At 36.2% G+C, this 13,540-nt stretch overlaps 1 protein-coding gene across 3 annotated transcripts in view; it reads right to left on the reverse strand.

Moving 5' to 3' along the window:
* The window catches only part of MBIP (MAP3K12 binding inhibitory protein 1), a 29,220-nt gene extending 17,068 nt beyond the window's left edge, over positions 1-12,152 (reverse strand). The window contains exons 1-6 of one of the 3 annotated variants that reach the window (XM_023546119.2): positions 11,961-12,152; positions 8,096-8,215; positions 5,934-6,194; positions 5,748-5,844; positions 3,156-3,221; positions 2,601-2,753 (exon numbers count right to left, since the gene is read on the reverse strand). In XM_023546119.2, the coding sequence (XP_023401887.1) occupies positions 2,601-2,753; positions 3,156-3,221; positions 5,748-5,844; positions 5,934-6,194; positions 8,096-8,215; positions 11,961-12,092 (829 nt within the window). In that variant the 5' untranslated portion in view covers positions 12,093-12,152. The remainder of the gene's footprint in view (positions 1-2,600; positions 2,754-3,155; positions 3,222-5,747; positions 5,845-5,933; positions 6,195-8,095; positions 8,216-11,960) is intronic. The other 2 variants (XM_023546120.2, XM_003408459.4) reach the window with 2 other exon arrangements.
* Positions 12,153-13,540: the final 1,388 nt, after the last annotated feature.

Here is a 13,540-nt window from a genome sequence, read left to right on the forward strand (position 1 = left end):
TTAGACATTAGTTCATAGACTACAATGCCTAGCACGTGGCAGGTGCTCAGTATTTACTGACTGAATACATGATTACACAATCATTATGCAATTAAAGAATATGGGCACATTTTCCTATCAAATGTATCAACTTGTTAAATATAAAATTCTAGTAACACTTTTTTCTTTAAGTATGTGTTTTCTATCTCAGGACCTTGTTTGTTCTTTTTCTGGAATATGATAAAATGAACAATTTATCCATCTGACTTTTCCCATGCTGCTCCCTTTGCCTAGGATGTCCTCCGCCTCATCTCTGAACCTTTCAAGAGCCAGTTCAAGCTTCACTTTGTCAATGAAACGTTGCCTGAACCTCTTCATGTGGAGGCTCCTTTGTGCTCCCACCACACCTTTCCTTCACAGTCCCTTTAACATGCCACTTCATTATCAGGATGACCCTCTCCCCTATTAGATTATAAATTCCTTAAAGCCAGGGACTGTGACTACATCATTAACCCTCGTGTCGTAGTGGTTAAGAGCTACGGCTGCTAACCAAAAGGTCCACAAAGCACTCCTTGAAAACCCTACGGGGCAGTTCTACTCTGTCCTACAGGGTCGTTATGAGTCAGAATGAACTCGACGGCAACAGGTTTGGTTTGGTTGTTGGTTTAATATCTAAAAGAGTGTTTGGTATGTAGCAGGCAGTCAACAGATATTTGTTAAAAAATAAAATAACTACTTGATACTATTAGAAACTTAGTAAATTAAATGATTTATACAGTTACATTTTAAATTCATCTACTTTTGGGGAAAGGGATTAATTTTTAGCACTAATCTCTCATTATCCTCAAAGACTTACTCATTCTCTTATCTTCCTCCACCTCCACCCAGCAAATACTCCAGCTAAACTAGATGCAGATGTTTCCTGAACCATATTTTGTGCTCCTGTGCTTTTTGCAGATGCTGTTCCCTTTCTGGAATATTTTTCTCCTGCCTGCTGGAAAATCACTACTAATCCTCCAAGGTCTCATATATCATTTCATCAGGGATACCATCCCTTGACCTCCCCTGAGGTCTCTGTGTCCTAACTTTGTGTCTCGAGTGTCCTTTGCACATATCTGAAAAGGTGAAATGAGCAATAGTTCACTCAACAAACACATAGGCACTGCAATAGGCACAAAGTAATGGACATGACAGACACAGACTTTACTTTCACAGACCTTACTATCTACAGGGAAGATAGACATTGAGGAGACAGAGCTGTGATAACTATTATAAAGGAGGGCAGGGAGCACCAGGTGTTATGAGACTAGGTAAAGGGGAACCCCCAATGGTCTGGGATGAGGAAGGAAAAGCATGGGTAAAGGCTAAAATAGAAAAATGAGCAGGGGAAGTAAGAAGCCCAGAGATGTGGCTAGAACTAGATGTGGATCATGCTAGTTAAAAATACAACCCTTTCCCACCCCAATTTCCTTTCCCATCTCTTGGTCAAGCTGCTTTTATCCATTGCTCCTCTACTCTAACATAGCATATAATTTCTTTATTGTTTATGCCGCCTGGCCTCCCCAACTAGAATTTTTGTTCAGATGTATTCTCAGCAACAGAACAGTGCCTGGCTTATATAATAGGAGCTTAATATCTATTTGTTGAACAAATGAGTAAATACTAAGTCTGACACGCATTTAAGGGCAACCGAAAATCATTAAACGTCTTTTTAGCTGGGGAATAACAAGATCAGATTTGAGCTTGAGAAAAACCCCTTTGGCTACAGAATAGAGAATGGTCTAGAGGAGGAAGTCTAGTGCTGAAGAGATCAGTTAATATTCCTCCATCAGTTGAAGGGAGAGACCACAGTAGCTTCAACTAGAGTAGCAGCGGTGCAGGTAGACAGAAAGGGAAGATCCGAGATATTCAGATGACAAAATCAACAGGACCTGGTACTAAACAAGGGAGACGCAGGCTTTGTAGCCAGCTAAGATGACATTTTGAATTCCAGTTGTCACTACCTTGGACATGTGGCTTGAGCTATTTGAACTTCAGTTTCTTTATGTGTACAATGATAACAGCACCAACACCTCAGAAGGGGTCAAATATTAAGTGAGCTAACACATGCATAACGCTTTCAGAGTGGCTGGCACTTAATATTGTTCAATAAATGTTGGTTAACTGTACCTACGGCATTATTTATATGCTTAATTTCACTGAGACATCCTTGAGGACTAGGATCACATTTATTGACACGTTGTATCTAGCACAGTAGGTGGGTGAGAAGAATGAGAAGTGGTCATAGTAAGTTATGCAAATGGTGGCAGGAAAAAGTCTGTTAGTTTTCAACTGTGAATTCAGGACACTGAGAATATCAGGATCTATTTGGAACTTGTTCCCATTCTAATAGTGCACTCTCGATTTGAAAAAGTGGTGAGAAGAGTGAAAGGAAGAAGAGCATAAACAAGAACTGTAAATTTCTTGAGAGCAGAGACAGTGTTTTATTCATTTTTACAGCAACCAGAACAATGTTTTGTACAGGACAGGTGTTCTTTGACTATTTGGTAATTAAATGAACTGGAGTTTCTCTAACCACTCGCAAAAACACATTATGGGGCACCACCTAGCACTTTGCTTACCTGTTTGCAATCGCAAGTGAGCCTCAATATTTTGCAGTCTTTCTTCTACAGCCTGATTACCACAATCTCGAAGCATGCTGTTAGGTTTATGACCCGGCCCTTGAACTCCTTCAGGTCTCGTCTGTGGTCCATAAGTATTCACAACTCTAGAAACTAAGGTTGAGCTTATGTAAATTTGCATTTCAAACACCAAGAATTCTGTTTCCCTAATGTTATTGCTGTTCTGTGCTGTAGTCAATTCCGACCTATAATGACTCTACCGGACAGAGCAGAACTGCCCCACGGGATTCCCAGGTCTCTTCTACCACAGAGCAGCTGGTGGGTTCAAACCACTGACCTTTAGGCTAGCAACCAAGTGCTTAACCACTGCACCACCAGAGCTCTTAACAATATTTTATATTCTTTTCATAAAGGCCATCTAACTACAAACCCAGGGATAAAAAAAAGCAAGATTTATTTTGTTTTGTTTTTAAATAAAAACAAATGATTCCATTTTGCTAATAGTCTAGAATAAGCTTCTGCCAGTGATGACAATATTATCTTGTGGTTACTTACCCTTTACATGACTTTTAAATCCAGGGTAAGGGGTAAAAATGGCATCAGTTCTTGCACAACTATTTTCTGTGGAAAATTCAGATGATAAAACTTTAAATATACTCTTAACTTCACATCTGTGAGATTTTGATAAATTTCCAACGGTTCATATTAACAATACTCATAATAATAAGATATAATTTTAAATAGTAACTAAACTGTCATCTACAAGATAAACTTTAGTGGCTTTTTCTGCCCTTTCAAAACTTATCATAATATCTACTCATCTAATTTTCAGATTTACATACACAAAAGGCCTCAAAATTTAGTGACATCAATTAATTTTTAATGAAAACCAATATCCCTAAAAACCATCTTGATCTCTGGAGAAAATAGTTTATATATTATAGGAATATTTTAATTCTAAGCCAAAGGCATTATTCACTTTACTTCATCATAGAATAGAACTCATTATTTTTACTGAAATTCCTTTTTTCAAAATCCAGCATCTTTGGTATTACTTGCTAATCAAACCGGTGAACATCTAACAAAAACAACTATACATTTAACAACTTTTAATTTCAGAGCTCCACACAAAAAAGATCTTGAGACTTCAATTATAACATACCTTCCCATTTTACCTAGATTTCCAACGGTCACTTAAAAAATCCCTAACCATAAAAGCTGTCTACCTCGGTCCATCCTACTCCTTTCAAAAAATCCGATTTAGGAAACAGATATCGTGAAAATTTGTTCCATTTTTTTTCCAAGCTGAATAGTGAATATTTTCAAATTAGATATCAATAAATAAGTTTAATAATTTAATAATGAATAAATTTAAACCAAGGAGGAAGACTGGAAAGACATTAACCTAATACATAAACATTGTAAGTATTGTAATACTTAAAATATTAAGTAAAAACATGCATTGCCAAAAAATTTTCTGCAAAATTACCCTTCAGTTATTTTATAAAAATGGATGGTGAATCAGATACTGAAAGAAAACTCTTCTTTCCCTACAGAATTTGATTTCCTTTTTATTTTTTCCTCAATCCATTGTTTAGATTTAGGTCAAATTGAGAGGTATTAAAAGAACACAGTAACACATTAAAATACATTTGTATTTTTTCAGTCTAAGTTTCCTTAACAAAGTAGTACTAGTGACAAATCAAATTGTGAATAAAATTCCAGATTCACTTATCTTTTATATCTAGATACCAAACAGTCATTTTCTTTCTTTTAAAGACACCTGAAAATATGTGTAAAGGGCCATCACTTCACCATTCTCTTTTGAGCATTTCATGGGGCTAAGTGTTAAAAAAAAGAAGCTATCATCCATTCCAGAGCTATATTCCAAATGTATAGATTAACTGACCCATCAGTGAGAAATTCAGCATGGTGTGAAGACAGTGAATGTAGGAGTGCTAGTCACTCTCCACAGCAATTCTTGCCAGCACTGTTTTGAGCCAGCAAGGGATTGAATGGGCCAAGGAATCCTGCTGAGCATTTCAATTCTTGTCAATTTCTATCCCCTGGTGGTTTATAATAATAGAGTTAGCACGGAGAACAGAGGAATAACATTAGTGACACATGCGCTTGCTCTCTCAACAAACCCTTTCTACTGAGTTACTTGCAGTTGGACTGTGGTACCTGAGGTTTTGCCACTGTGGCACCTGTTCTGAAAAGCTAACAGGCAAATATACCAAATTTAGAGGTATACATGTGTAACATTGATAGTGGAAAAAGCTGAACACAGGACCCAACTTTAAGCTGTATTATTTCACTCATAAAAGAATTAGTCTACCAATGTGATATGAGTCATGTCTACGTTCATCTGAGAGTTCTGTGTTTATATTAATTAGCCAAGAGATATTAGAGAAAACAAGAAAATATTCATTTCAATTATGAACTCTTGTCCATGATCTTTCCTAAGAACTATCTGTCTCCTTGTTCTGATTATTACTGCGATGCCTAAGTGTGACCGATGGCAGTGCTTTGCAGTGTTTTGTATTCTGCAGATCGGTAAATGTACTACAGCATCGAGTGGAGAGGGAAGGGAGAATCTGATGAAAATCATGCACTGTGAAAGAAGGAGAAGAGCCATAAGATACATGGCCTTCACGACAAGTTGGTTTTATCGTGGCATAAAACATTTCAGACAGCTCAGGAGTAGTGAGAAAACTGCTCCCTCTTGAGGAGTATTTACTTTACTAAGTTTATTTTGGATATTAACATCATAGTTACATAAGTACATTTATAGACTTGAAATCTATTCAGCTCAGTTCCTTCTTACTAATGAGATCAAACAACCCTGCCACTCATACTTCACCTTCATTTTTGAAAGGAACTTTAAAATAATCTTTTCCCTGTGGTAAACATTAGCCTTTCTACATTAGCATTTATTGATTTTGTGTAACCAAAATGAAAATTATTTTTACAGTACAGCCTAGCATTAAACAGAAGAAAAACAGGCTACCTTGGTTCCCAAATAAACCTGTGAAATAAACTGAATTGTGGTGTTATTTTTATCCATTTTTAAAAACAAATGAAAGATCAGAGCAACTGTAAAAATTATGCTTAAAACACTATAAAAATTAACTTCTAGGGAGTTACCTTGATTACAATCAATAACGTTGCAAAATTCCCTGACGTTGTTTTCATTGATTTCAGCTTGTTTTCTTTCAATAAATGCAGATATTCGTCTGTCAATCTACAAATAAATATGCATGTTTTATCAATTCAAAAATGCTAAGATTTTTAAAAAAAAAATTACACTTCCCCCTAATGAAAACTTCTTACTTCTGCTTTTCCAGCCTTTATTTGAACTACTTCGGGATCGAAATGAATTTGTGTCTTTTTTACATCTCCTAAATCACAATCCTTGTGCTTTTCTTCCTCTTGCAGGTCGCCAACGGGAAATGTGGCATTTACTTGATTCTCGTTGCCCGTTTCTGTTTTTCCTATCTCTTCAACGGCAGTTGTACTCTCCTCTTTAATCAGAGGCTGAAGTTTTGCTAAAAAGGGCTGAGAAGAACACAATTCCATCTGCTGGGGTTCAAACTGATCAAAATTAATGACATATTTAGCATATTTATAGAAATTTCTACTAAGTGAATATAACATTTAATATCAATTACCAAATATAAGAAGTTGGCGTATCAGGATACATAAATCTGACCACATATTGAGTGTTTGTTGTTCTCTGCTACTGTAACCATTATCATTTGCTATAAATTTGTTTTTAAAAAAGAAAGAAAACCTGAGGAAATTTTAAATTTTCTTTGAGGGAATCATTCTGTCACTCATCTTTTATTTTGTGCCAAATCAAAGCCTCAGACTCTGGCAGCAATGCCACTTAATTAACATGTCATTCAAATGCCTCCTCAGAACACTAAGGCTTAGTATTTTTCCTCCTTAACACGAGAGCCAGTGCTCTCACTCAGCAAAGCCCTGCATTATCACTATATCACTGGAGATTCTCCACTTGAAACTGCAGTTGGCCAAAGTGAATGAGAGAGCAGACATGAAATATATAGGTGTTATGCTGAGTGAACACTCAGGCTTTTCCTGACATGGCAGGATATCTTCTTAGGTCATGAAATTAAAATTTAAAAAAAGAAAATGAACAAGAGAGAAAAAACAAAAAACCTACCAACATGCATAGCTGAAAACAGGTGCCTATCACTATGGCAAGGAGCCCTGGTGGTGCAGTGGTTAAGTGCTTGGCTGCTAATCAAAAGGTCAGCAGTTCAAACCTACCAGCCACTCTGCAAGAGAAAAATGTGGCAGTCTGCTTCCAGCAGCCTTGGAAACCCTGTGGGGCAGTTCTACACGATCACTATGAGTTGGAATTGATGTGATGGCAACGAGTTTGGTTGGTTCTAGATCACTATACTGGGGGGGGGGGGAAGCTCTGTTGTATAATGTAAATTATACTACTCACCCCCCTCCACACACAATTAGGCCTCACTTGAGTTCTACAGCTTATTGCTTCTGTCATTTAAAACTAGGGTTAGGTATTACTTCTAACATGAAACAGAGAGTTAAATTTTCTCAAAGTCACTGAAGTAAAGGGATGGCTTAAAATTAAAGTATATTCCATTAATTAAAACACACCAACACTTATCAATGTTCCAATTTTTTTTATACCTACAATTTTGCTTCCATTATTTGCGATGACCAAATTTTCTTCTGAAACCTTAAAAGCTGTAAACTGACCAATCCAAACAGTTCTTCCACTTATTTTTTTGGTATTACACATTTTACACTTTGATTAAAGATAAACTGCAAACTTACATCAATTATAACTGCAGAAATGCTCAATTAGAAACCAGCAAGGTCATAATACTAAACATTATTCTGTTGTAAATAACAATTTCATGTTGACTTTTGATATAAAGAACAAGTTATTTAAAATTGTTAAGCAAAAGAAGGATAAAATAGTGACTGGCTACTTACTAAGATGAGACATTAATGTCACAGAAATTACTTTCTTTTTAAAAACTATGCTGAAACTGTTTAATTGCAACAGACACTCCAGGATGTGTCATGCTGGGATAATGCCACTTCTTGAACCACTGAAAGCACTCCATGAGCCTCCAAACTCACCCAAGGCATGGAATCATTAGCATAGCATGACACACACCTGCCGTGTCTTATTGCTTAATTATAACCCACCATAGATGGAACTGTATTGAATTTTCAATGCAAGTCTAGAATTGAATAGAAATGCATTCATTCAATCTTCGTACCCACACTGGCCTATTGGGCTATATTCCTATGACTGCCCTGATCGCTATGTAAATTAAAAGATTTGGATCCAATATGGATGTAAGCAACCTTTTATTAATAACTCTATTCATAGAATGTTAAGACAGAACTGACAAATACCCAGCTTATAATTTAATCACAATTAATTTCTATTCTCAATATCGAGTTAACATGTCTAACAAGAAATTTACCTGTAAATATAAAACGTGTTGCTCAAGTGCACTAAAGAGCAATGCAGGCTGGAATGCCGAGAGGCTCTGGAGCTTGTTCCAATCAATCGTAATTTTCACCACATCATCTCTGAGGTTAAGCTTCAAAAGGTCAAACCAGCAACACCACAAAAATTGAATGATTAAGCTGTACATATGGGACTGTCACAAAAATAAGATTTCTACAGAATAACACATGCCTATTTTGCTCAGTTATCAAGTTTTTAATCTTATATTAAAATTCTCTACCTAGTTATCATTTATAAAGGCCAAGAAAGGTGCAGATTTTTGTAACAATTCACAGTGACCTTTTGTTCTAATTCTACTCCTGAGTCTGTGTAATGGGATCATCTTTGAAGTGAAACCATCCAGGAACGACAAAGGTTCTTTTGATACTTCGGTATCTTTGGATACAGTCCAAGACAGGCTTTCTCTACTCAGAATCCTACTACTAACTCAGAGCATTAAACAGGGAAGCACAAGTCTATTACTGAAGCTCTAATATGCACACTTCCTTCTGTTAAATATGTACACACATACATACCTGAAATATATCATGACTCTGATGTCTTCTGAATCACATTTTGTTTTCGATTTTTATTTATTTTTAAAAATAATTTAAATTCAAGATTATTCATATACATTATAAAATCTAGGGATAAATGGCAACATGTTGATCTACTTCAAATAAAAAATAAACTTATTTAGCTGTAGAAATCTGAAAATAAATAACAAATACTTTTCCACAACAGTGAAATTAATGCCCAGAGTCTGGATGGAATGTCCAGATCTTTTGTTGTTAAATACTATTTTCTAGTAAGGTGTGAGGGCTCATTATATGAAATTTTCTTATAAATTGGATATGTGTGATCTATTAGGATAAAATTATATCCAGAAAACTACCAAGAACCTGAATATAAAATTAATATCAAAATCAGAAAAAATTTTAGAGTGAGAGCCTCTATCTGTAGTGTCTGTTGAGTGAATAAAAGTGAGATCACCATAAAGTTTTCTAGGGTAACATATTTATATATTGCACACTATAAGGATATAACGCATAGTAGAATCAAGTTAAATACACATATTCATCAGAAAATATTTATTAAAAAATTAGTCATGCCTTCAACAAAATAAAGACAAGTGGTGCATGAATTCAAATATAGGTCTTATCAGGTGTGACTATAAAAATTACTGTACAAGGAACCAGAGATGCAATGTATCCAATAAAAAAACACCATACTAAAAGAAAACTTTGAAACAAATTCATTGTCCTTTGAACATGAGATCAGAAGCATTTAAAGTTCACATTAGACAAGTTTAAAGAAATAGAAATTTTTATGTAGGCTGTACTGGCAAAGATTAATGCCTCTTAGTTTACATTCCCTTAACATCTTTCATAAAGAGTTTGTTAGACAACAACTTTTGTATGGAAGTAAACTACTACTACACTTTTACAGGCCTCAAAGAGATCTATAGCAAGTAGAACAAATTTATGAATACGGTTTGGAGTAAAGCAGGCAAATTCTCAACCAAAGCAAAGCATCAAATTTTCTAGAGAAAAGAGTAACTTAGGGAAAATAAAAATAAATGTTTGGATCGTATTCTCGTTTCAATTCAACACAATTATGAAAGCCTTCAAGTGCAATAAGGATACTTGGTCTTTCAAGAAAGCCATATAATAATGTCATGAATTAACTTGAAAACTATCCTAATACATTCAACTATCTAATCAACAAATTTTCTCTGCATTTTACCCTATAGAATTTGTAGTGGTACACCATTCACTCAAAAATATATATTAGTCTGCTATTAATATAGGCCAATTAAATATGCATTTTCAGTCAGTCAAAACTTCATTAAATTAATAAGACAATCCAAGCTAACAATAAACAATTCTTTAACTTGGTAAAACGGGCCATCCGGAGGCAAGCAATAAGGTTAAACTTGGCAAAAATTAGTACATTTTTCAATCTGGGATAGAAATACTTTTTAAAGTTCAATTTTATGCTTCCTATTGAAGAGAACCAATAATACAATGGCATTATACAGAATGAGTTTAGGCATATATTTTAAATCCTTCAAACCTGTTGCAAAAGGAAGCAGTGATTTCCCCTGAAGTGATTTTATAAGTATTATAATACTCTGGTTTTTATTCTTATCTTTAAATAATATGTCTCAAAATTGAAAGAATATTACCAAAATGATTAGCATTTAATTGACCAGACAATTTTATTTTTGACACTTGTATAAAAGATTCCCTCACTGCGTCATGTAAACTCACCAAATATTTATATTAAACATTTCTGACAGGTGACAAGAGTAGATTTTAATCACATCTCTACTGTACCTACAGAATACCTGAATGTTTACAATTTTTAAATGAATTTGAAAAATTCAGAACACGAAATTAGAAAGTTTAAATCATTCCTCAATGTTGATTTTTATAAATATTCCATTACTGAATCAGAAATACCTTCTGTAAATAATAGGATAAACTTTTTTCATCCTGGCATTAGAGTATGACTAAACTTTAAAGTTCTAATAGCCACACCATAAAAATAAAAAGTTCTCTAACTTTTAAAACATTTAGAAGTCTTGGGTCTTAAGGCTAAAATGTTAACAATAATTAATCAAAAGTCCTCAAGTCTTCATAAATATTTTTTGGTCTTTGGCAAGTAACCAAGTTTAAAAGCTATATTCTACCTTTTAGCAGATTCCATTAATAATTGTTCCATTATACCAAGCTGAGTGTTTAAAGTAATGCTCTTTGTAAATCATGACAAGCATGCTAGAATTTTTTTTAAAATATTGAAATAACTTTAAAAAATTAGTTCTCCATATACTGAAGGCTTTAAAAAATAATTTCCATAAATTGGACAAATGCTTTATTTTCTTAAGAATTAACCGTTATCTTCAACACAGACGTCTGCTGTGTCTACTTGACCACAGGCATTACTACCAGTTCCAGAACAAACTTGTATAGCTAGAAAGTGTTCCATCTAAGATACAAAATATTTCCTTTTAGAAAGTAGGCAAATAAACATCTCTTCAGGTTGTTTTTCATTTAAAATTTGGTTTGAATTGTAATTGAAACCAAACAGTGAGTTGATCCGAACAGAGTAAGGAGCTCATTTCTTTCAAATCCAATTTTACTAAGACATTTATGCAAGTTATTTATCAGTTAACCTAGTTAATAATTAAAAGAAGAGCTCTCATGCAAACAGATTAACCATGGGCAACCCATCCAACTTTATGCTGTAAGTATTTTCGATTAATTCGTTTTATTTTCCTCCCCGTCTGAAAGCGTAATAGATGCAAATAATGTCCAGAAGCAAAAAACAAAAAAAAACCTAAGTGACTCATAAGAGCAAATCGACCCAAAAACGGTACAGTGAGCGCTTTTCCACAATCTCAGGCCGCACTAACTAGCCAATTTCTAAAAGGAACTGGAGGAAAAAGAACTCAGCGTCAGACGCCTCCCAAACCGTTAGAGAAGCTTTTCCGCATTCACTCTCTCCGAGAACCAGGTTTTCATTTACACTGTCCTCACTCACTCTACGGGAGAATAATAACATCCACTGCCGTCGAGTCGCTTCCGACTCACAGCGACCCTATAAGAGAACAGTTGCAAGGAAATCTAGTTTGCAACCGGTCCCTGCAACTAAGTCTGTGCAGCCATCCTCCTCCCTCCGCCGGGAGGCGGCAGGGGCCGGGGTTCCTCCCCCGGCCTGAGCTGCTCCCGCTGCCTGCAGCTTGCTGCCCTCGGCGGCCCCCGCCCTTAACTACAGGGAAAAGGGGGGAGGGGCCGTACGGTTCCCACGCTCTGCTCCCTCAGGTCACTACTCACTTGTTCAGCCAGGGTTCGCAAGGAGCGAAAGGTTTCGCAGAGCGCCTCTCGGCAGAGGCTGGGGCTGCAGCTCCGCTCCGAGCTCCTGTCACTGCTGTTCGGGCGACTAAGCTCCGTGGCGGCAGCAGCCATGACACCTTCCCCGGCAGCCCCCACCACTACCCAGGCGCGTTCGCAGCCCCCTCCCTCCAGTTTTTGCCGCTCGAAAATGACGTAAAAACACCGCGTCTTATTTAGATCGTGGTTTTTAGGCTCCCACCGTTTCTGTGTGACTGGCAAGCACGGGCACCAATCAGGTGATCAGCCAGTGTGGCGCGGTGCCTAGAACCGGGAGCCGGCAATTGCTGACCAGAGCGAGGCCGGATGTTGTATCTGGGATGGTGATTGAAGCAGGGGTTTAGAGTTTGCGTCGTGAAACGTACCTTGACTATTAGATGGTGTTTATGAATGTCGGTAAGAGGACATTTATCATTAAATGTTAGAGTTCGAGCCTCAGAATTACAAGTTGAAATTTTAACATGCCAGTGTATTTTTTTTAGTGTGTAGTGGTCTCAGGAGAGATCGGGTTCAGGTCTAGGGCGGTGTCCGCACGTGTTTCTAAACATTGGATAACTCACACAGAATTACCATAACTGGATAGAATGTGCTCATCTCTACAAGCTTGTTTAATACTTACACAAATTAACGCCAGTAATTTTTCATGCGGGGCAAAATGAGGATGTAAAAACAAAAGTGTTCCGTTGTGCCTTCGTTTTACTACCAAAGGAATGACAATAATGACTTTAAATCTGCAAATAATTTATATCAGGTTTTAAGACGTGCACCAGTTGCTAGTTTCTGGGTGATGCGGTAGAGACGTTCAACCCTAAAATTGTTTCAAGGAAGTGCAGTGGTCACTATGATTCCAGCAGGAATTTAACCTAAGTAATTCCATGCAACACAAACTTTGAAATTAGGACATAAAACTGAATTAAACTTTGACCAAGTGTTATTTATCAAATAGCTTTATTATAAAGAAGCTCGAAGAACTTTGTAATCTTTCAGGCAAAGTCTATCACTAAAAAAAAAAAAAAAAATTGTCCAACTGAAAAAATAAGTCTTAGAAGAAAGTTCAAAAACACTTAAAAAAAAAAAAGCAGTATCAATTTAAAGATAAGAGACAAGGGACTTAAAACTCTTAATTCTAATAGTCTAATGCATTTACAGTACAGGGGACAAAGATGGAAACTTGTACAATGTGTATTCTTCAGTTTTAGAGGAGGCTGAATGAAAGGGAAGGAATAAGGCATCAAGGAACTGGGATAAGGGTAACCAGCTAACCGATAAGGGTAGTAGGGATAAAAGAACCCTTTGACCTGTCCCTAGGGAGCCTCTTAATTAGGCTTTTATTTCCAAAGACTTGTGGGATCACCAGGCTTGACAGGATCTTAAGAAATCTTGCCTGTTCCCTTGTTAGCAGACAAGATATACAGCTGATAGTCCACTTATGTCTAGAGATATCCAGAAAAAAATTTCACAGTATCTAATTCCAAATTGAGCAACCCTCTCATTTAAGTCTCTCACCCCTTCTCTAACGCAAA

This window comes from Loxodonta africana, chromosome 10 (genome assembly GCF_030014295.1).
Source record: "Loxodonta africana isolate mLoxAfr1 chromosome 10, mLoxAfr1.hap2, whole genome shotgun sequence".
In the NCBI taxonomy this organism is placed as follows: Eukaryota; Metazoa; Chordata; class Mammalia; order Proboscidea; family Elephantidae; genus Loxodonta; species Loxodonta africana.